Consider the following 25436-nt stretch of genomic DNA (forward strand, 5'->3'; position numbering starts at 1 on the left):
AAGAGTTCAATTGGAAAACAAAAACCAATTAAGCGAGTTTATTTATTATTAAAATAATTACTTTTCTTTATATCAACTGTATCAATTTAAGTTGCAATTTCATGTACATATATAATAAGGTCTGACATGATCCTATTGTTGTCGGAATTATACTTGAAACCAATCAATACTCCTGCTAAGAGTTGCAGAACTATTGCTTGAATGATTAGTTCATATTTTACTTTACTTTATTACTTTCAAATTCAATTACGACAGCAATCGGATTCCACGACACCTTTTAATATTCTTGATCTGAAAAAAGAGTAAATCTAATCTGAATTTGTACTTAGCTTTAAGTTGTAGACTTAAATTGATTCAAATAATCAAATTTTGTATTCGAAACCATGTAAACAACTCAAATTTTACATGAATATAACACACTTCTGAATTGTCCAAATATAAAGTTAGCTACAGCAGCAATATAGCTCAAAGCAATTAATATATTTTTATGTTATTATTAAAGTACTTACTTCCTTTTTATATTAAGTGTATTAATTTAAGTTGCAATTTCATGTATATATGAGGCTCCAAGATGCAAAACCAGATGAATCCATGATATTTAAAAATTAGAAAAGCACAAAAAAGCTGAAATTTTTAAAATTGCTATGTGTATAATTCGCTAACACAGCACTATGTGTATTTATAAAAAGGGCACGAAATTAAATTAAAATATCTGTTTTATTCACAATTCAAAGTAAAGTTATAAAACTGAATATAATTATTATTTAAAATTAAATAAAAATCTAAATTTTGGCGCGTAAACTTTGCGCGACGGCGGGCGGGCGATTTTGTCACTTATCGTTGACGGGCACGATCGATGCGTGTCATTGGGCAGTTTTAGATAAACTAAAAAATTGAGAGTGAGCGCGGTGGTGGTTGGCAAGCCACAGCTGTGCTGCACTGCCTGCGCTTGGACGCACTGGCCGGGTGTTGCCAGACGGAGGGGGCGGACTTAGTCCGAAAACTCGATCATGTCTTCAACATGCTCCCCCCACATGTCGTTGGCCACAGAGGCGACACTTTGGTCCCTCAGTTGTTCTGCGGGTCCTGCAAAGACAAGAAAAGAAAAATATTCGTATTTGCAGGCACGGGTGAGGGTAGCTTATATATCTTTTTCAGATTGCTAGGGGCATGAAACAGAGGGTACCACAGGTAGGGTTGGCATTACTAGGCAGTTGGTAGCACGCACAGTTTGGCAATATTTCGGGTTATTAGTCCGTTTTGGGTTTTGAGTTCTAAAACTCGAACATGGTTACCCGATCCAGGGTGTAAAGGGATTACCCGTCCCAAACGCCATTCGTTCGGGGGTAGTAAATCATCCTTTACCACGACTAAATCTCCAACTTGAATATTGCGTTGAGGGCATTTCCATTTGTACCGCTTATGCAGCTCCTTGAGATACTCGCTCTTCCATCGTGTGCTGAATTGGTGGTGAAGCACTTTCAGTTTCTGCCATTTGTTGACCAAGGTGAGATGCTCTGCAGTTGGCTCCGGTAACGACAAGAGCGGCGCGCCACGTAGGAAATGCCCTGGGGTTAGGACCAGGGGATCCATTGGATCTTCGGACATAGGGGAGAGCGGTTGGGAGTTGAGGACCGCCTCTATGCGTACTAAGAGGGTAGTAAGCTCTTCGAAGGAGAACTTCTGGTTTCCTGCTACTTTCGTAAAGTGTATCTTGAAGCTTTTCACGGCCGCTTCCCATAGACCACCCATGTGGGGAGCGTATGGTGGGATGAATTTCCATGAGAATCCGTGAGTTGCATACTTTTCGGCGACGTCTGTAGCGACTTCCTTGAGGAATGTGGTGAATTCTCTTTGTAATCCGCGTTGTGCGCCGACGAACGTCTTTCCGTTGTCAGAATATATCTGGTGGGGTAGGCCACGGCGGCCAGTGAATCGGGCAAAGGCTGCGTTGAAGGCATTCGTGGTGAGATCAGAGCACACTTCTAAATGAACAGCCTTTGTGGAAAAACAGACGAACACACAAACATAAAATTTCACATACGAAGCTCGGCGGAGGGAAGAAGTTTTTACCAAAAATGGTCCAGCAAAGTCGACTCCTGTTGTATGGAAGGGTACAGAAAATGATGACCTCGCGGGTGGCAAGGGTGCCATTATCGGCGTTTTCATCTGCTGTTTGTAGTGCAGGTTTTGCAGTGGAAGATGAGCTTTTTGACCTTTTGCTTCAAACGTGGAATGTAGTACTGTTGCTGTACCATTCGGATCATCAGCTGTTTGTCGGCGTGCAGCAGGTTCGAATGGAGGAAGTCCAACAGAAGAGAACAAAATCGAGAGTTATCGGGTATGGGTGCCGCTGATTAAAGCTATAAGTGGCATATGCTAATCTTCCAGAAACTCGCATGATTCCTGAGTCATCGAGCATGGGGTTTAATGTCAGAAGGGTGTTCTTTTTGGGTAAGGGTCCTGACGTTTGAAGCAGCTCTATCGTATCTACGTAATAATTTCGTTGAGTTTGATTGATGATTTTGATTTTGGCATCATTCACTTCGACATGGGTGAGGTTGAGCGTGGCTGGAACTTCTAGTTTTCTTGCCTTTCGGATAAACCGCAACATATAGGCCACGACCCTAAGGGCTCGAGAAAATGACGAAAAACGGTCGAGTATGTCTATATTTTCTTCCTGCAGGGTGTGGAATACTTCCACATGTCGTTGTTCGGGGGGAGTTGGGTGGTGAGATATATCCTTTGGCCATGAAGTTGCTGGATTGACAAGCCAATTAGGTCCTTCCCACCATAATGGACACTGGACTAAATCCTGAGGATTGCAGCCTCGAGTGCCCAAATCCGCTGGGTTATCCTTACTGGAAACGTGCCTCCAAGTGGCGTTGTCGACGTTCTTAAGAATTTCAGAGGTTCTGTTGGCGACATACGTTTTCCAGGTATGGGCTGGTTTTTCTAACCAGGCCAGTACGATGTCAGAATCGCACCAGAGAATGAGTTCGTGTGAGGGTAGATTCAGCTCACTTCGCAGCTGTTTCACTAACTTGGAGAGGAAAACTGCTCCACAGAGTTCCAACCGTGGAAGACTCACGGTTTGGAGGGGTGCTACTTTACTTTTAGCAGCTAGCAAATGGGATGAAAAACTATTTTCATGGGTTTGTACTCGTAAATATATACAGGCACAAAATGCTTTTTCTGAAGCATCTGAGAATCCATGCAGCTGGATTAGTTTATCGGGGGAATACTGTACCCACCTGGGGATTTTAATGTCTCTGATGTGAGGTAAATTTTCATAAATTGAGGTCCATTTTTGGAGAGCTCCGGGCTTCACGTCTTCGTCCCAATCCGTTCCTTCCATGCAGAGTTGTTGCAGCAACATTTTTGCAAGAATCATTATTGGCGAAAGCCATCCTGCGGGATCAAACAGTTTTGCAACTGCTGATAAAATCTGCCGTTTTGTAGTCGTGTTTTCTGCTGATGGTGGATCATACGTGTAGGTGAAGGTGTCGCTTAGTGCGTTCCACTGAATTCCAAGGGTTTTTGTGGAGCTCGAATCATGGAATTTAAGGAAGTCGACGTCTAGCAAATCAGGGCCGGGAACCGGTTTTAAAATTTCAGGGTGATTTGCCGACATCTTCCTCAAAGGGAACCCTGCCGATTTTAAGGCTTCGATAACTTGAGTCATAGAGTTCAAAGGGGACTGTACATTATGACCGCCGGACAAAATATCGTCAACATAAGTTTCATTCAATAAAATATTTTTAGCGAGCGGATATTCGTCTTGACAGTCGTGGGCGAGTTGGTGTAGGGTTCGAGTCGCCAAATATGGCGCGCAATTTACACCAAAGGTAACTGTTTTTAGTCGAAAATCTTCTATCGGCAGAGTTGGGTGTTTTCGAAAAACGATTCGATGAAAATCTTTATCTTCTTCATGGATGAGTATTTGGCGATAAATTTTCTCAATATCGCCGTTAAAAACAAACTTATAAATTCGCCATTTAAGTATGACGAGCATTAAGTCATTTTGTAGAACGGGGCCTGTATGAAGCACGTCGTTCAACGAGTTGCCAGAATGCGACATTTTTGATGCGTTGAAGACGACTCGCACTTTTGTGGTTTTGCTGTCGGGTTTTATGACAGCATGATGGGGTAGATAGAATGATAGATATTTACCATCTCTAATTATCTCTTGTTGGGAGGCGGGTTCCATGTGATCCATGGTTAAATATTCATTAAGGACTTCAAAATATTTGTCTCTTAATTCGGGTTTTCTTTCGAGGGTTCGTTCGATGCTGATATACTGCTATTGTGCTGCGGGTCGTGAATGACCGAGTGCCAGATTTGCTGGAAATTCCGATTTGAATGGCAGTTTAACTCTGTAGCGTCCATCTTCTTCGCGAACTGTGGTTTTCCTGTAGAGTGCTTCACAGTATTCGTCCTCAGCTGATCGGTGTTGAGTTTGGTGAACTTCTTCCTGTTCCCAAAATTGTCTCAAAAGTTGATTGATGGGGTCATCGGTGCATTCCGTGACATGAGTGCTGAAGGTTGATACCTTTTCAGCTACAGGGCCGCTTAATATCCATCCGAATATTGTGGTTTGGGCAAGTAATGTTCCACTCACATTTCGTAGGAGCCCTTCGGTGAGGATTTGCGGGGTGATATCGCTGCTGATTACCACATCGATTTTCGATGGTATCGAATACTGTGGATCGGCTAACGGTAAAAGGGACAGTTCTTCGAGATCGATGCTTGAAACTCTCAGTGTGGGCAAGAACTTAATTAGTTTTGGCAAAATTATTGCTTGTGCGTCTACCCAAATGTTAAGTCTGCCGAACAGAATGTTATCTGGCAGACTTTATTAGCATTCTTTACAACCGTTCCACCCATTTCAGATATCTGGTGGAGAGACTCTTTTGTGGGTAGACCAAGAACCTTTTGTATACGGGATGATACAAAAGTTTTTTGTGAACCTTGGTCTATTAGGGTACGAATTTTATGAAATTCGCCAGCAAAGTATACTGATACTATTGCTGTGGGTAGTAGGGTGGTTCCATGATTACTCGAAAAGAGTGTAGAAACCGGGTTTTTGTCCTGAGACTGTTGGGAGGAGGTGGCTCTTGCGGCGGCTTTCGATGGTGAGGCTCGCTCGTCGTCCGTTCTCCTAGGGGTGCCGGCTTGGGCATTTTGAGCTCTGGGGTTTGGTTGTGATTGTTAGCGTTTGGCTGCAAATGCAGTAGTGAATGATGACGTTTTTGGCAATAAACGCACGTGAAACTACTTTTACATTCGTTCTTGGGGTGTGACGTTGATAAACAGTTTTCGCAGTAACTATTTTCTCTCACAAATTTGATTCGGTCTGATACCGATAAATTCCTAAACCTGACGCAAGATTTGACTGCGTGGTATTGGTTGGACAATCTACACGAAGCCGTTTTATTGAACTCGGTGTGATATGCATGGGTTTTATTATTATTGGGTTGGGTCGAGTTTTGATTCACCATTCGTGGTGTAAAACTCGAAAATTGGGGATTCGTCTTGCCTGGTCTGTAGGTACTTAGTCTTTCTACTACCTCGTATCTGCTGGTGAGGCATTTATTTATGCCCTCCCAAAGGGGCAGCTCTTTCCGGGAGCTGAGGGATTGTTCCCATAGTGAAAGGCTTTCACTTGGCAGCTTTGATGAGCGCAGATAAACGAGGATCGGGTCCCAGTCCGTTGTCGGGATTCTTTGGGTGTTTAAAGTTGACATGCAATTGTTGATTGTTGTTTGCATCTTCTGGATTTGTTCTCCGTTTTCTGTGAATATTGTGGGTAGGTTGAACAGCGTCTTTAGTTGGTTGTCGACGAGTATCCTTTTATTTTCGTACCTCGATCTAAGTGCTTCCCAGGCAAGCTCGAAATTATCATCGCTCAGTGGGTATTGTTTTACAATAAGTCCTGCTTGCCCTTTAGTTTTCAGGCGTAGGTGGTATAATTTTTGAGCGGGTGATAATTTAGGGTGGTTTTTATAGACTGCCGTGAACATATCTCTAAAGGATGGCCAGTCTTCCTATCCACCATGGAAGACTTCGGTGTCACATGGTGGTACTTTTAAATAAAAACCGTTTGCGTTTGAATTGTTCATTGGGTGGGCGGGTATTTGTTGTTGGTTGGTGCTAGCAGTATTAAAAAGCTGTAAGGCTTCTAAAATTTCTGATTTGCATGTTTGGTACGTTTCCATGCATTTAGCAAATTTTTGCTCAACCGAGCCGCTGACATCTGTATAATTATCAGAGAAACTTACATCTCGATGGGACTCTAGCACCTTTGCCCATATTTTATCTAGGTCTTCTAATTTGACCTTAAGCATACCCTCTGATAAATCGGTAGCTTGGGAGGGTGACCATCTTGAGCAATAAACCTCTACTTGGTTACCGTCATATATGAATTTCTGCAGGCATTTATCTGCAGTGGTCAATTTTTGGGTTTCGTCCGACGATTTCGGCATTATAAAACAGTTTGGTTTATTAAAAGGGGAGCTTTTATTAAGCTGTGAGAATCGAAAAAAAATTTTGTCAAAAGGGCAAAAAAAAATTTTTTTTTTTGAAATCAGCCTAATGTACGCTTGGTTTTTAATATGGGCTTGTCTCAGCGCTTCTGAGTACAAGTATGTGGGTATATGTATATGGGTGTTCACTGGGGTTTTTTTTGAAACCCGCCTAATGTATGCTGGGTTTTTTGTTATATGTACTTGTCTCAGTGCTTCTGAGTACAAGTAATATGGGTATATATGTATGTATATATATATATATATATGGGTAAAATATATTTGCCGGTAAACTGTGGTGTACCAACAATACCTTTAGGTTGCAAATGCCAATGTACTTGATCTGTATTGACAAAGTAAATGTATGCAAAATATGTAACCGATGATCTTCTTTGTTGATTCCTTCTATTATGTTGTTACATATGCTCATGCAATTACTTTGTTGAGGGTGGGTTTTTGGCTTATGCAAAAAGATATACAAGTGCGTGTGGGTATTATGGGTGCATATAATTGTAGGTTTGTATGCAAAATTGATCTTGGGTGCACCGGTAAAATACACTTTAGGAAAAGTGACAAAATGTTGGCAAAGTTTGTTGCTATGGGTTTTCTGTAAAATATGTAATATATGTATATAAGGGTAAATTGGGGAGCGGTGAATTTCACGCCGGAAAAATATGTAGCTCGGGTGATATTACCGAACTAAGTGGGTATATACATATATTACATATATACGTATATATTTTTATTTTTGGGTATATAGAACCGGGCAGTGGATTTTCCGTTGATACGGGAATTCAAATTTATTTGTTTAAAAATTTATGTGTGTTTTTTGAAGGGACTGTACTTTTTTGTACCAGTGGGTAGGCAAATGAAATTTTTGCCGTTTAGGCTTTATGATGTGGGTTATATACCCAGGGTCCGGATATTTAGAGCCGAGGGTATAAAATTCTGGAATTTATAGAATTTAGTTCCGTACTTTAGACGGTGGGAATATATTTGGGGGTATATATTGGGTAAGTTTATAATGAAGGAGTCTGGATTCTAAGATAGGAGGGATATATATGTATGTATATATATGTACCGTACTCACTCTGACATTTTTGGTTTTTATATGTGTTACTTGTGAGTTGTTTGTATTGGACCTCTTTGCTGATGTTGTAATGTTTATGTTGTTCTTCGTCTTTGTTGTAATGGTGATTTTGTTTTTAATATATGTATGTGTTTTGTTTTATTAAAATTATAAAATTATTGTTTTCAATTTTTTTTTTCAAATCTATTTTTTCCTCTTTTCTCAAAAATTTTTTTTTGAAAAACGTTGTTTAATTTTTAATGTTAACACAATAACATTCAAGATATGTATGTATGTATTTTTTTCAATAAATTTTTATTTTCTTTAAACTTTTCTTTTACTTTTCACCTTCACCCACTTCGTTTTACAAAACTTTTTTTTGAAAAACAGATTTCTTTCAATTGGTTCTTTCAACAAATTCTTTTTTTTTTTTGTTACGCTAACTTTTCCTTCAAATGAATTTTAGTTCTTTTTCTCAAAATTTTTTTCTTCTTTTTTTTCAAAAAATTATATTTTCTTTTTTTCCGTAATTTTTGATTAAATTTTTTGATTTCTAAAAATTTTTCTTTTCTTCACACACCTTAATGTTATTTTTGCATGCACATATATGTACGAATGTTTTGTTTAATTTATTTTAAATAATTTTTGTTTGTAACACTTGTTCATACTTTGTGTTTTTATTTCCGATCGCGTTTTTTTTTCGTTTTTATGTACAAATTTGTGTTTGTTTTAAATTTTTAATTAAATTTTTGGTCGCTGGTGTACTTTGGCCGCGAAAGGACCATGTATAATTCTAATGCACTAGGCACTTTATTTAAGTATTTGTAGATATATTTATAACTCACTCACAATTACAAAATTTTTTAAAATATAAACAAAGTTATAAATTGAATGAATATAACTAAATATATATAAAACTGCGCGACGGCGGTAAGTTAAAACGGGCGCTAAAAGAGCGGGCGTTGCGATGCGGACACGATCGATGCGTGGGTGTGGATAGTTTTAAGTAAACTAAAAAATTGAGAGTGAGCGCGGTGGTGGTTGGCAAGCCACAGCTGAGCTGCACTGCCTGCGCTTGGCCGCACTGGCCGGGTGTTGCCAGACGGAGGGGGCGGACTTAGTCCGAAAACTCGATCATGTCTTCAACACTATGAATTTTCAATAAGGGTTTTTAGAATGTTGGCTAGGCAATATTGTCGGAATTTAAATAATTTAAAATTTTGAAATATCTGGTTTTGCATTTAGGGGCCTCATATATTCTTTATTTTTTATTTGGGAAAAAATGACTAAATCTTATGACATGCTTTAAATAAATGTTTATATTATATGTTATGTTTGGTTATTATATTAAAAAAAAAATATTGAAAATTCAATTTTTTTGGTTGGTATTTTATTCATGTGGCTGCTCCAGGTAAAATAAATCGGCAGGTAAAATTCAAGTTATATGGCGGTTATATAAATGGTAAAACCACAGTATAATTGATTGTCAAATGACTCGAAAATGTAGAGTGAAATTACCGAAAATTTGACCGCCATTTGACGCGCATTGTGACGTGTGTGAGCAGAACAGTGCTATGCTCACATCCTATAAGTGGTAACGGAACGTACAATCACATAAATAGGTACGAAATGGGAAAAAAGTGTAAACAAGTTACCGACGCCTGATCAAACGTGACTAAAATTTAACAAGGGGCGTGACCGCACAATGATGGTAAAATGACTAGCCAGATGGCGTGGAGCGTTTTTGCAGGGTGTATGAGCCAACTGCCCTGCAAAAATTGTGTGACCAAAAACGCACACAGCCACACGAATTTTTGACAGGGGTGACGATTTGGAATGAAAAATTCTCCAAATGAAATAGCATGTTGGCAAATTTAGCTTACCCACAATGTATCGTGCTCTCTCGCGCCTATTATTTTTATAGGGATAGCAAAATACGTAATTTTTGCGTGCAAAAAAATCCGCCATTTCTAATTCAGCAGAGACAGCAAAACATTTGGTGGTGGAAAATTTTTTCAATTTTGAGAGTTTTAAGTGGAATATCTCCGGAAAGATTTAAAATTAAGAGGAAGTTCTCCAGATCACATATATATATATTTTAAAGTGCGCAAACTTATAATTTAAAAGTTATTTGGTGTTAAAGTTTGCAAATTTCTATACAAATTTTATATGTGTATACGTATATATATGTGGCAGCACAGCTTTGCAATGTCATTAATAAAATATATATATATATATATATGTGCATGTTGCTACAAACGCGCGATTGATTTAATAAAAACATTTATAATAAGTAAAAACAATGCAAAAATGAAATGTGAAATATACAAAAATGCAATTTAAGTTTATCGTTGCCAATTTATATAGATATGTATGTGGATTAAGGTTTTGAAAGATGTGTAAATTGTAATTTAAAGTGCTATAGAAATTTGCTAAATTTGCAAACTTTAACAACAAATAACTTTTAAATTATAAGTTTGCGCACTTTAAAATATATATATTTGTGATCGGGAGAACTCCCTCTTTCATTTGATACCAAGTTTTACCCCGAACTAGGGGGTTCTATTCTAAAACTTTCCCAAAGTCTTTAATATGCAATGATTTTTGCTGTTTATTTCGACAAAAACTTTTGACTTGATTTTTGTGCTCATCGAAAGAATTCACAATTATATAGCACCATGCCGCGAATTATGATAAAAGGTGGTGTGTGGAGAAACACTGAGGTAAGCATTTGACGCGACTGGTTACTCTTGGCCGTTTATTAACTAAATTGATAACTTTCAGGATGAAATCCTCAAAGCAGCTGTAATGAAATATGGCAAAAACCAGTGGTCACGTATTGCATCACTGCTGCACCGCAAATCTGCCAAGCAATGTAAAGCACGCTGGTACGAATGGCTTGATCTTAGCATAAAGAAGACAGATTGGTCACGGGAGGAGGATGAAAAGTTTCTGCATTTTGCCAAATTAATGCCAACACAATGGCGTACAATTGTGCCGATTATTTCAGAGGGTTAACTGGCACCAATTGTTCACACCAAATTGTTAGGAACAGGATTCGCCACGGGTAGGTGAGGTTGGCAATCACAACCCCTTGAATCATTTTGGTCGGCAGGTATGCCGCGGATATATTCTTGGCACTTGTTATTGATGGCTTTTATGATGCTAGCAACACAACCTGGACAGACGCCAATGCTCAGTCAACCACCCAAGCCGGGGCAACCCCCAATACCCGGACACGTCCGGACGTCCTGGTTATAATGTATGCTAATACAACTAATAATTTACAAATTTGCTGATGATTATTTTTGTGCTATTTTCTTTAGCAACCACCTGCACCTGTTACTGGTAAATATCAACAGCAGCAACAGTATGATCAAGCCCAACGCCGTTTAGATCCCGATCAGATGCCAAGTCCGATAAGCGTTATCATTGAAAATCAAAATAGCGCTGGTGGTGCTTTTATTACTAATGAACAGGGTTTATTACCACCATTGGTGACCACAAAATATGTGGTAGAAGATCAGGGTAACTCCTCGCTACGTTACGTTAGGTATCGATAATCGAAATTAATGTTTTGTTTGGCAATTACATTGATCTTTCTTCTTTGCAGGTCGTCTTTGTATTGCATACCTGCAACAGCTGATTTATTAAAAACAACAGCTTTGTCCATTACCCTTACCGTCTCACCAATGGCACGCACGGTTGAGGGTGAATATGAGCCACCCATTGTAAATTTTGGTGAATTGGGTGCAATTAGATGTAATCGTTGCAAGGCTCAATAGCAACTTGTAGATGCTGGTCGTCGTTTCCAATGTCTAATGTGTAAAGTAACAAGAGATGGTAAAAAAAATCTTTCACTTTTACTTGTGTTCATTGATCCATATTTTTTCTCAACAGTGCCAACTGCATATTTCCAACATTTGGGCCATACCGGACAGCGTGTCCATAAATATGAACGTCCTGAACTTGTATTGGGTACATGAGTATTTGTGTAAAAAATGCTTGGGTACCGATAGCTCTCATAGAAAACCTCAACTCATATCCAACATCAATGCCTCGCATTCAATTGTGGCACTGTACGCACTACATTGGGTTCACGTAGTATGGACAAGCATATTGTTGATTCCAGTGGTAAGGCCACAATTTCAAATTATGGTGCAACCATTATGAAACTATTGGATATTGTGCATCCAGCCGTAAAACTCTAATCGACATCGCCAAATCTCAAGATGCTGAGGTAGAATAAAAATGTTTCTCTTATCAGGTCGGCGATGGCACCACTTCAGTAGTACTTTAAGCAGGTGAAGTTAAACCATATGTTGAGGAAGGCGTGCATTCACTTATCATCATTAAAGCTATACATAAAGCGTTATAATTATGCATGACCAAAATATGACATGGCTGTACATGTCGAAGCGCCAATCAAACGAACAAGTGCTTTATTGGAAAAATGCGCTGCCACAGCAATGTCCCCCATACATATTCATCAACAAAAACATTTCTTTTCTAAAATGGTTGTGGACGCTGTACTTTCCTTTGATGGACCCAAAGCACAAAAAAAAATTAAAATTAATTAATGCTGAAGTACGTGTTGATAATGTTCAAGAGTATCAGAAAATTGTTGATGCTGAATGGCGTATTCTGTACAATAAACTAGCTAAGTAAGGCGCCAAGGTTGTGTTATCTAAACTACCAATTGGTGATGTTGGTACACAGTATTTTGCAGATCGTGATATGTTCTGTGCTGTTAGTGTACCAGAAGAAGATTTGAAACGTACAATGAAAGCTTGTGGTGGTGCTGTTATGACTACAGCTTAATCCAAGTGTTTTGGGTCAATGTGATTACTTTGAAGAACGTCAAGTTGGTGGTGAACGTTTCAACATTTTCCAAGGTTTGATAGTGTGTTTAACATTGATTTTATTTTCATAGTTAATAATTATTTAAAAGTTGCGTTAATGTTGGAACATGTACATTGATTTTACGTGTCGGTGCCGAACAATTTTTGGAAGAAACTGAGCTTCGTTACATGATGCTATAATGATTGTGCGGCATACAATAAAACATGATTCTGTTGTTGCTGGTAAGTCAAAATACAAATTGAAAAAAAAAAATGTCTAATCTTAGGGCCTCATTCTCTATTACGAAACGAACTTCCGTTGCGGATCAGAGACGAATCGCTAGTGTATTTGCACTATGTTAAACGATGTCAACTTATCACTTGACAATTACTTTTGCTTTCCTGTAAGTTAGAAACGTAAAGACCGAACAAAAATGATAGAGAATACCATTGCTAGACGAAATTGTTTGGAGGCTAATCGTTCGTCTGAGCTATCGTTCGCAATACAGAAAGAAGCCCTTAAATTGTTAAGTAATATAAGGAAAAGATTGTGTCCAACTCCCGAAAAAAAAACTATAAAATTTGTGTTAGTGAAATGATAATTATTGCTTTTGGTTGTTAGTTTTGAGGCATCGTCTTCGAGTGCCTTCTGATCGTATATGCCATTTCTTTTGCATTCTTTTACATGCATACAGTGCCGTTGAAGCCTTCCTCACCTTGGTACGGTTTTGGTACTTTTATTTCTTTTTCACTGAAACAAAAATTCAAAATACCGCTAATAAAATTTTGCGCAAATCTATTATCCACAAATAATTTTCAATTTACTTCAATGGAATTCTTACCCCGAAAATTGCTCTATCAATAAAATGTAGCAGAACAATAGCAATTCACCTGGGAGATAATTTAGGCGAGGCATTAAAAGGGAAGTTTTGAATGTTCGGGCAAACTCATTGTCATACATTTTTGATGAAACAACGGACTTATCAGAAAAAATATTTATTTTAGTGGTTAGATATTTCGATCGGTATTCAGTTATACAGTTGAAACTTTTAAGACACTTGATTTTTAGTCTGAGTTCAGAACTCACACATACTGAATCTAGGCTCTGGTATGAAGTTTAAACTGTTAGGGAAAAAGTAAGCATCTATAAAAATAGCATTAACACAATTGCTTAGTTTCATTTACGATTTACTGAGTTTGCTACAACGCTAATTTTTCAACCGTTCCTTACTAAAACCTAACTGCGCTTTACATTTTATTTCATTGCAATCAAATAAAATTAGGTTCACAGTTCACGTTTGGTGGTGAAAGACATAGACTTATCCTAGAAATTTGGAAATGTATTACCTAAATGTACACTTTATTTTTGTTTGTGCAGTTTGAACTAAAGCCAAATGTCTTTTTTATTAAAATTTTATTTAGGAAACTACGGAAACATCCTACAATGTTGGCTTTTTACAACGAATACGACACTCTAGTAACTTGTAGAATTGTTTGTATACCACTAAAATAAAGCTAAAATTTGGTACTTTTTTTAAGGTCTGGTCCTTTTTTCGATGAATTTTGGTCCCAAAAGAAAACATGGTGTGGCTACCGTGTTTGAGAATGCATGTCACAAGGTTGCATTTTTCAGAACTTAATATTTCTTTTTTAATAATGAAATAGTACTATGCAAGCGACTGCCATAGTAGTAGACATGTACATTAATATTATGAACAAAGTTTAAAACTAAAAAATTTTTCTTTGAAATATAATCTAACAGAATATGGACACGAGGCGTAGCTTCATAGATGCGAATTAGGCACAGCATAAGAAATCTTGAGGCGTAGAGAGATCTTAGCTGCATGCCATATTTTGTAAGCATCTAAGAAGCTACGCCTCGTGTGTATCTTGCCTAAGTTTAACTTTTTACGAGATCCAACATTTTTAATTAATAATAAATAACACGTAAAGCAACCACCCTTAAGGTGACTTTTGCGTCGTTTGGGCACTTGCGTTGTGTCTACATCTGACGCGCTTTAATTGCTTCAATCCAAGCAACGCAACTTCAACGTCAAAGCAGCACACAAATCATTAAAAACTTACGTTCTTCTTCAAGTTTCTTGCATTTTAGAAAAAAAGCCTAGTTTCTATCGCCGTACAACTAAATAAAAATCATAGTTTTGTATTCATGTCGATTTCGTGATAGATCAGTGGAGACGGCGGAACATATCCTCTTGGAACGCGACGCAATCTGATGAGGGCACAATAGCCCAATGGTCGCAGTGCAGCTCCGATAAATTTTCGATCTATTTTCATGTTATAAAAAAAATTGTATTTCATTTTTGCTCATGACAAAAAATCAAAATGTGACTTACTTTTCAACTCTTACAGCGAGTCCCCTTACTGTCTGCTCCCAATGAACCTATTGACTAACCCTGACATCATCCTCCCCCTCCCCAATCAATTAAGTTAGCAAACCATAATTATTTTTTTTTCTCATCTTAAGCAGGGCATTTTTAATCTTGAATAATCTTATGACCTAAGCAACAAGCAAATAAAAAAAAGGATTAATTTATCTAAGCACTAGGTTGATGTAGAAATATGGTATTTTACCGACAGCGTAGTTATATGTATGGCTTAAATTTCACAAGAATTACAGCAAAAACATTATACTGAACAACGAGCTAAACTACGATCAATATATATACATATATTTTTTATTGGAACTTACACCAAAGTAAGGACAAAGTACAAAAAAAAGGAACAGGATCAAATTTTTTAGATCCGAATACGCCAATAAAAGCTAGTGATATATATATATAGAGATTTGCATGTGTCTCGACACGATTAATAGGAGTATATGCATATGTCTTAACGCAAAGAAGGAAACCTTTTGGACCCACAAAAATTTAACATATATAGAAGGACTAAAAATATCATATTACATCCATACGAAACATCATATATTTAACGAAAGCTTTTCAAAAGGAATTACCTTTATACCAAAAAAAAAAAACGATAACGGGAATATACAACTATATAATCTCGAATATAAGAAAAAGTATGTATATCTGCACAACGGATCGCAAATAAAAAGCACCGTACAATACTACTTCTCAATACTTTTGGAAAGTCTATAAAAAAAAGTTTATCTGGGCCTTTTAGCCAGCATGAAATTTACCAAACACTTTTGGTGTTTATGGTGATTTAAATCTCTAAAGACATCCTAAAGCCTACCTAAAGGAGCTCTTCTTGGTGGGTATTGGGGGACTTTCTCGGAGGTAGGGCTCATCTGACCGTGAATGGGCAAAAAAAATATTTCCTGTTTTCGAGAATTACTTGTTTGTTTTTTTTTTTTTGCGACCAGTTCACTCCAGTGATCTGTGTGACATTCGATTTAACGCAATTTTGAAATTTTTAAACTGAAACATAAAATACTCTTAATCTTGCCTACCCTAATACATATAAATTTACATAAACTCTTTTGGTATTTCGCTTTCCGGTATATGCTCCGATTGTCGGTGCACTGCAATAAGATCTCTGTTAGGTTCCAATCTTCGCTGCTTGAATCGATGTTACATAAATGTAGTTTGTGGAAATTGATGTTAGTATCATGGTATGGTATTTGGTGGTAATAAATGTCGTTGAAACGGGTCAAATATGTAAATGGAAATTTCCCAGTGTCTTGCCACAGCGCCTTGCCACAGCTTTCCGAAGAAGGTGTTCCAACTGGAGGAACGAATGTAGTTAGCAGAGTTGAGATGGTTAAATGCTTCCGCGCCAACTTTACGTTCATACACCTTTGGCCATACATATATTAATGATATATAGGTAATGCTCACATATAAGGGTGTTCAAAACAAAAGGAGAAATGTTGTGAGGAATTAATCCCACAAAAAAAAAAAAATCTTTTTAAACTACTCAAAAATAAAAGCATGGAACTGGAGATTAATTTATGCGAAATAGAGAGTAGGAATTTGCACTCCTAGGGAATATTGGTGACCGTAGACACAATTTAGGTAACGTGAACCTCAAGGTGGCGTGAAAGTTTGTGTACATATCCACAAAAAAAACTATATCGGAACTTCTCGACTTACCAGGTTACATAGGCTGCATCAATTTTTGGAAACCCATCCTCTTCTACACTGTTCAGCACTTTCGGCATTTGTGGTTTATATTAAAAATGGTGTCTTCCTCCTTCGATCATGTGATCCTGCATCAGTATCCGCCACTGGTTCACGCTAGCATCCGAAGCAGAACATTTTTTGCGCAACGCGTTTCCGGGTTTTTATTTTATTTTCGGAGCACTTCTTCCCACTAAAATCGAATCGGGTTATTTTCTTTTAAACTTAGGCGCGCACCGGGAAACTTCCTTAAATTATTACTTTAATCAAGCAAACATTTTTGCGATGCAGATCCACTGTAATGTGACAAATTGATAAAAGAGTGTTTAGACTTTGGAAGTCTGATCAGTAATCATTTTATTAAAGGAATTCATTACTATTTATACAGAAGTTCTTAACCTATGCATATATACATACTTACATTAATATTTACATACTATACATACTCAATAGAGAGGAATGCTTGTCAGCAAATTATTGACCTACATATTGTCAATATGATTCCCGCTTGAGCATTAATGCATTAGGTGACTTTGTGAAAGCGAATGAACTTATGGTAGTTACCTGGGTCAGTGAACGAGCGTTTGTAATGTTAAGCGTGTTTGAAATGGGGTGAATTCCACGCGATACTACACCATCGGCCTTGTTATTTATGTCATAGTGGTAACTTGATATTATAAGTTTATATGTTTTCTTTTTGCTTTTATTCGTTTGCATTTGCTTTACATACCATGCCCGTTATGCTCATGCTCGCTTTTTCATGATAAGCTGACTTTTGTTATAATTTTTTGTGTTTTCGTATATTTGCTATAATGAGTAATTTTGACTATATTTTTTCTTTGTGCAAAATTTTGGTGTTTTTTTTTTGTGGTTGAGTGCTTACGATTATGAGAAATGTTTTGTATTAAGTGGTTTTTTATTTATTTACTTATTTTGTTTATTTTACTTATTACACAGTCGGCTTTAAATGTGTGCACCCACTTAATATCCGCTTGTCTTCTAGAAAGTATTTTCTCATATTTATATAGAAATATGAAGTTGAGAGAAAAAAAAAAAATTTGTTGTTTTTTTTTTTGCACTTGACATTAGAAGGGCAATTGAAGGGTTGCCGACGGAAGTGCGGGGTAGCTATGTAGTGGATAAGTGGAAGGTACAGTGGATGCAAAAATTTTTCGTATCTTTAAATGTTCTGTTTATATTTTCGATAACACCCTATTTTCCAGCAATTTATTTGATCTTATTTGTCATGCAATATCTGCGGCGGCCACCAAGACAGAATCGTCATGACTTTTATGAAGAATTAATTTTATTTTTATACCGGGATTGTCACATGCACAACCTCTTTGGTTAGTGCAATTATTTGATCTTAGAGAGCTTGGGTACCTACTTTCATAATTTTAAATTTGCCTACTGCAGTAAATATTCAATTATTTTCACCAATTTGTTCTGAGACAACTGTGTATAACTTCCTCAACAATCTGGTTGCTTGATAATTTTTCTACGCTAACATTTTTCTATCCTAAGATGAAAATGAGCGCGACTAGTCTTTTAAATTTATATAGCGCTTTAATATATATATAGGTTCTCGTTGTGACTTTTTCTTCACGCTTGTTGTTATGAGCTGGTTTTTAAAATTTTTGTATATTTTCTTTCTTAGGTTTTGCTTATTTCCACTGTCCTAGGATTTCCTATTGCTTCATGACCATCTTTGTCAGGAGAATTTAACGGAATTATTCAAATTCTTTATTTGCTATTAAATTTGGGCAGGTGTAATGAAGCTGCCTTTAATGTCGTTTGCGGGTGCTGTGTAAAGGCTTATTTTTAATTATTTATTGCTCTTCCTCAGCTTTGGGTTTGGAAATTTGGACAGGGAGAGAGAAAAAAAAAATTTTAGACGCGCTGTTGCACGTTATTCAGTTGCCTATATTTGTGCTTCATATAAAATTTGAGAATCATAGCTATTGTGATGATCAATAGCATGAATGCGCAAATTACGACTGCTAACCAAACATCTGGAATGTTTGGCAAATTTTTTGTATTTACCTCGGCTGGTGGTTCGTATTTAGTTATTCTGTTTTCCGTTTCTGAATATCCTGAATTTTCCTTTCCTAATTCATATCCGGCTAATGCTATCATTATGCCGTGTGCTATCTTTGTCCACCAAGCCATGTTGAAATTCTCTAATATTATTTTCTGCTTCTGTGAGAAATGAACTAAATTTAAATTTTAATAAAATTTTTGATTTTATTTTTTTTTCCTATGCATTCCATTTTACTCTTGACCTTCATTAATTTTTGATAAATTTAAGTTATTGAATTAATAGGTATTTTAACAATTTAATTCTAAAATTGTAATTTTTGTTTTACTTTAGAATTTTTTCATTTCTAATTTAGTTTTTAAAATTGTCTTTTGTTTAACTAATTTTACAAAATAATTAACATTTTTCTTTAAATTTTAGTAATGTAGTTTTTTTTCAATTTACAAGATATTATAAAATTAATTTTTATGCTATTTCCAGTGATAGCGTTAATATCCGTTTTTCTTTAGATTTTAACATAAAAATTTTTCAATAGGACATTTTACTTTTTCGTTGGGTTTCCTTTAATTTTTTTTTCAACATTTTAAATTTTAACATTTGGTCAAAGTTATTTTTCATTGTGAGTTTCATCTAATCCTATTTAAAAAAAAATCCCTAAGCAAAAACAAAAGTTTGCTAATGGTTAGCGTCCCTAAGGCCGCTCAATTGATTCTGCATTTTTATACTTATTCTCTATTGCTGCCAGTCTTGTTTATTGCTGCCGGTCTTATTTTCAGAGGGTTCTATTTCGCTGCCTGTCAACATTGTTAATTTCCATGTTCTCATAAAATTCATACATCTCCCTACCATCCCCAAGCAAATGGCATGATAGAGAGATTTCATTGAACTTTAAAAACAGCAATTATAGCATCAAACGACTCAGTTCATGGGCTGACATTTTACCATTCATTCTACTTGGTTTACGAACTTCTATTAAAGAAGATTTAAAATGTTCATCTGCTGAACTGGTTTATGGCCAAACACTTAGAATAATTATTTCCAATAGTAATAAAGAACATGATTTTTCTAATGACGCTCTTCATAAAATAAGAGAATATTTTTCGCTTGTTCGTTCTAAAGTTTTTCATCATAGCAAAGAAAATTTTACGTTCCTAAAAAATTAGAAAATTGTGAGTATGTTTTTGTTAAAGTTCTTCGTAAATCTAATTTAGAATCACCTTATCAAGGATCTTTTAAAGTTATCTCTAAGAAACATAAAACATTTACAATTCAATACAAAAATACTATATGTACTCTTTACTTAAATTTTTAAAATCATTTTTAATTGAGTTTTCATGTTAACTTAAAATTTTTAAATAACTTCAAAAAAAGAAAATTCTAATCAGTTGGAAAATATTTAAACTCAAAAATAAATGAAATAATATTTTTTAAAATAAATATTTAAATATTTGGTTAACGGCCAAAGAGGGTAATCCAACATACGCTATACTTGAAATACAACAGCGCACAGTGTTTCGTGTAGAACAAGCTAGCTGGACAAAAACAAAGTTCTTATTCCAAGAAAAGTGTAATGAGAAATGAAAGAAAACAAACAAAATAACGTGATTTTGCTTTTTTTTGATATTTTTGCTCATATATATTGAGTAATTGAAGTAAGAAGGCAGGAGTGGCCGTAAAATGCATTGATTAATTTTCAAAATTCTTGTTGAATATTAAGATTCATATTTCTTTTAAGTGAACACTTTTACATAATTTTTTGATGGATTCTAAGCTCGAAGGTAAGTAAAATTTTTTAATAGTAATTCTTTCACAATTAGAGTATTTTCAATATATTTAACATTCCGTTATTAAGAAGAAAAGGTATTTTGTTCCTATATTTTTAACTTTAGGGACAAAAAAGTTACATACATCCGCGGACATCTGGGCTTAATTTTACATATGTTATAGTCGCAAGTATTCTCTAATAGTCGAAAGAAAAAACCATTGCGAATTCTTTGCACATCTATTTTAAATTTTTTTTTTTTTTGTAGATTTAGTTATCTCTACATATCAAATAGGATGTATGTACCTACCAGCTCCGACGAGATATTTGAACCTTTAAAGCTGATCTACAAACGGCAAAACCAATTCCCTGGTACAGGGAACAAACACGTAGCCATAAAACATACAAAAATAAACGCGCAAGGTCAACAAGATCACGCCAAAAGCAAAAAGGCGAAGATCATTGACTTCAACCTGCCACAACCTACCGCACCAGTCACCAAGGCATAAAAACAGGTACATACAATGGATTGATGAAGATAAACCAAAACCAGGTTTCGGCAATACCAATGACGGCAACACTGCTCGTAGGTTTTTCGAAAATTCTGAGGCTAGAGCTGAGATTACGGGATTGGATGTAACGCTCATCAAAAGATTCGACACTCTCCTTCGCGCATTAGCATCTGGGTACAATATAAATATCCAAAAATTTGAAAAATTTGCGGTCGAGACTAAAAAACTATACATAGATCTCTATCCATGGTTTAATATGCCTGTTACAGTTCATAAATTATTAGTGCATAGTACGGATATTATAAAATCAGCAATTTTACCTATTGGTCAACTTTCCGAGGAAGCACAGGAAGCCCGTAACAAAGATTTGAGACGATTCAGGGCTGATAACACACAAAAGCAGTCGCGTGAAGCCACGAATAGAGATCTTATGAATATGTTGCTTATAACCTCGGATCCTTTAGTTAACAGTTTTAGGGAGATACCTAAGAAAAAATTTAAAAGTCTGACTTCAGAAGTCTTAAATTTACTGTCCCCCGATAATGTTGAGGAGTCAATAAATACCCCAGTTGTTTCAAGCTTTCACAGTAGTGTTGCTGATGTTCATGACTATTCCACAAGTGACTCATCGAATGAAAGTGATGATAGCGAATAATAACATAATTATAAAAGATAACCTACCCTAACTTTTTGTTGGATCAGGTTTTATTTAATTTCAATCTATTGTCTTTTCTACTTTTTATGATACTTTACTTTTAAGCTTTTGTAATAAGTAATTTTCACATAATTAATTTAATTATTTACATTCTTATTATTATTATTGTAATTCACTTTTACATTCCTGACTGGTACTATAAAATAATTCTGTAAAAATTGTAGTGCCAGGATAAATACTCAAATAAATACAAAATATGTATGTACATATGTACAGTCACTCACATAAATAAGAAGACACCCCTTTTTGGATAATTCTTACAATTTTCGCTTTCGCAAATTTATTTTAACTTATTTCCCATAAGAAAATTTGTCACGATCTATAATAAAAACTAAATTATATTTAAAAAATTCGACGAATTTTCATAAAAAATTTAAATTTTTTTTTCCGAATTTTTAGAATTTTTTAGAGTAATGGGATTTGTATTCCATTCAATTTAAGTACAATAGAGGAATAATCTTTAGTCCTTTGAATTTTTTTTGGATCTATGTCACTTATTCACATGACTTACTGTATATGAAATAAGCAAATGTATGCATATGAAGTAAAATTTTGGAAAAAAATAAAAAAAAAGAACATATGGCTGAAAAAAATGACGTAGTTGTAATAAATGACTGCATATGAAACAGAAAATCTCATAAAATAATTTTGTCCAGCTAGCTTGTTCTACACGAAACACTGTGCAGCGCCTAAAAATGAGCGGGCGACTTGGCGATGATAATAGCACACAACATGAGAATGATGATAAACAGTCCGATGAAGATGGGGTGGAAGAAAATGAAGACGAAGAAGAGATAAAATGCGATATTTTTACGTATTAATAGTTTGGTGTAATTTAAGAAAAAACGACCTTTTTACAGGAGGACATGGAAGTTGATGACACAGATGAAATGCAAGACAATGAAGGAGAATCTGATGAAGAAAACAAACATGAGGGCAACGACGGCGATAATGAAGACGACGCAGAGACGGATGCAACTGAAACCACTGAGCCGGACATAAATGGTGGACTTAAAATTTTATTCTAATTAATTACTCTAAGCTTTTTATTCTCTTTATTAAAAAAAATATTCAACAATGGCGAAAAGTTTGCAATAATTTTTAAAGGCAATTTAATTGCAACGAATTTGTCAATAATTTTTAACCTAAGTTTATAAATTAGATGTATAACAAGAAAATATTTTGAATATAAATAATTGCTGATGAATTTAACTTACAGTACCAATACCATCAACTAAATGGTCCTTATAAATATTGTAATCACATAATTTAAAACAAAATATTACTATGAGTATCTACGTTTATTATTGCAAAATCACGAAAAAAAGAAAATTGCATAAAGTACCCTCAATATAAAATTATTCCACTGGATGTATATATCGCATTCTAAACTAAAAAAGGTCAGAACTGAAAACATTTTAAATCGGTATTTAAGTGTAAATCGATCCATCAAAGCATCGTAAAATAACTTATGTTTTTTTGGTAGTTAACGTTATCGTTTAGCCTGGTTTTGTTAAGAATTTTGTTATTTTTATACTCAGTTGAGCAGAGCTCACAGAGTATATTAAGTTTGATTGGATAACGGTTGGTTGTACATATATAAAGGAATCGAGATAGATATAGACTTCCATATATCAAAATAATCAGGATCGAAAAAAAATTTGATTGAGCCATGTCCGTCCGTCCGTCGACCGTTAACACGATAACTTGAGTAAATTTTGAGGTGTCTTGATGAAATTTGGTATGTAGGTTCCTGAGCACTCATCTCAGATCGCTATTTAAAATGAACGATATCGGACTATAACCACGCCCACTTTTTCGATATCGAAAATTTCGAAAAAGTGCGATAATTCATTACAAAAGACAGATAAAGCGACGAAACTTGGTAGATGAGTTGAACTTATGACGCAGAATAGAAAATTAGTAAAATTTTGGACAATGGGCGTGGCACCGCCCTCTTTTAAAAGAAGGTAATTTAAAACTTTTGCAAGCTGTAATTTGGCAGTCGTTGAAGATATCATGATGAAATTTGGCAGGAACGTTACACCTATTACTATATGTACGCTTAATAAAAATTAGCAGAATCGGAGAAGGACCACGCCCACTTTAAAAAAAATTTTTTTTTAAAGTAAAATTTTAATTTAAAAAAAAATGTAAGATCTTTACAGTATATAAGTAAATTATGTCAACATTCAACTCCAGTAATGATATGGTGCAACAAAATACAAAAATAAAAGAAAATTTCAAAATGGGCGTGGCTCCGCCCTTTTTCATTTAATTTGTCTTGGATACTTTTAACGCCATAAGTCGAACAAAAATTAACCAATCCTTTTGAAATTTAGTAGGGGCATAGATTTTATGACGCTAACTGTTTTCTGTGAAAATGGGCGAAATCGGTTGATGCCACTCCCAGTTTTTATACACAGCCGTCCGTCTGTCCTTCCGCATGGCCTTTAACACGATAACTTGAGCAAAAATCGACATACCTTTAATGAACTTAGTTCACGTGCTTACTTGAACTCACTTTATATTGGTATGAAAAATGAACGAAATCCGACTATGACCACGCCCACTTTTTTGATATCGAAAGTTACGAAAAATGAAAAAAATGCCATAATTCTATAAAAAATACAAAAAAAGGGATGAAACAGGGTAAGGTAATTGGATTGTTTTATTGACGCGAAATATAACTTTAGAAAAATCTTTATAAAATGGTTGTGACACCTACCATATTAAGTAGAAGAAAATGAAAAAGTTCTGCAGGGCGAAATAAAAAACCCTTAAAATCTTGGCAGGTATTACATATATAAATAAATTAGCGGTATCCAACAGATGATGTTCTGGGTCACCCTGGTCCACATTTTGGTCGATATCTGGAAAACGCCTTCACATATACAACTACCACCACTCCCTTTTAAAACTCTCATTAATACCTTTAATTTGATTCCCATATCGTACAAACTCATTCTAGAGTCACCCCTGGTCCACCTTTATGGCGATATTTCGAAAAGGCGTCCACCTATAGAACTAAGCCCCACGCCCTTTTAAAATACTAATTAACTCCTTTCGTTTGATACCCATATTGCACAAACGAATTCTAGAGTCACCCCTGGCACACCTTTATGGCGATATCTCGAAACGGCGTCCACCTCTGGAACTAAGGATTACTCCCTTTTAAAACACACATTAACACCTTTCATTTGATACCCATATCGTACAAACATATTCTAAAGTCACCCCTGGTCCACCTTTATGGCGATATCTCGAAAAGGCGAACACCTATAGAACGAAGGCCCACTCCCATTTAAAAATACTCATTAACACCTTTCATTTGATACCCATATCGTACAAACAAAGTCTAGAGTCACCCCTGGTCCACCTTTATTGCGATACCTCGAAAAGGCGTCCACCTATAGAACTAAGCCCCACTCCCTTTTAAAATACTCATTAACTCCTTTCGTTTGATACCCACATTGCACAAACGAATTCTAGAGTCACCCCTGGCCCACCTTTATGGCGATATCTCGAAACGGCGGCCACCTATGGGACTAAGGATTACTCCCTTTTAAAACACACATTAACGCCTTTCTTTTGATACCCATATTGTACAAACAAATTCTAGGGTCACCCCTGCTCCACCTTTATGGTGATATCTCGAAACGGCGTCCACCTATGGAAATAAGGATTACTCCATTTTAAAATACTCATTAACACCTTTCAGTTGATACCCATATCGTACAAACAAAGTCTAGAGTCACCCCTGGTCCACCTTTATTGCGATACCTCGAAAAGGCGTCCACCTATAGAACTAAGGCCCACTCCCTTTTAAAATACTCATTAACTCCTTTCGTTTGGTACCCACATTGCAC

General features: G+C 35.9%; 1 protein-coding gene and 1 pseudogene across 1 annotated transcript; one reads left to right on the top strand and one right to left on the bottom strand.

Annotated features, from left to right (window-relative positions):
* The window catches only part of LOC137247293 (developmentally-regulated GTP-binding protein 2 pseudogene), a 217602-nt pseudogene that overhangs the window by 18752 nt on the left and 173414 nt on the right, over positions 1–25436 (bottom strand).
* LOC137244216 (protein transport protein Sec24C-like) lies at positions 10975–11529 on the top strand. Its single transcript, XM_067772904.1, has 2 exons — positions 10975–11146; positions 11207–11529. The coding sequence occupies exons 1-2, from the start codon at positions 11001–11003 to the stop codon at positions 11376–11378; spliced, it is 318 nt and encodes a 105-aa protein (XP_067629005.1). The 5' UTR covers positions 10975–11000; the 3' UTR covers positions 11379–11529.

This window comes from Eurosta solidaginis, chromosome 3 (genome assembly GCF_040869045.1).
Source record: "Eurosta solidaginis isolate ZX-2024a chromosome 3, ASM4086904v1, whole genome shotgun sequence".
In the NCBI taxonomy this organism is placed as follows: Eukaryota; Metazoa; Arthropoda; class Insecta; order Diptera; family Tephritidae; genus Eurosta; species Eurosta solidaginis.

Coding starts and splice junctions, on each gene's coding strand:
- LOC137244216 (XM_067772904.1), top strand. CDS start 11,001: ATGCCAAGTCCGATAAGCGTTATCATTGAAAATCAAAATAGCGCTGGT. Junction 11,147..11,206: donor TCCTCGCTACGTTACGTTAG/GTATCGATAATC, acceptor TCTTCTTTGCAG/GTCGTCTTTGTATTGCATAC.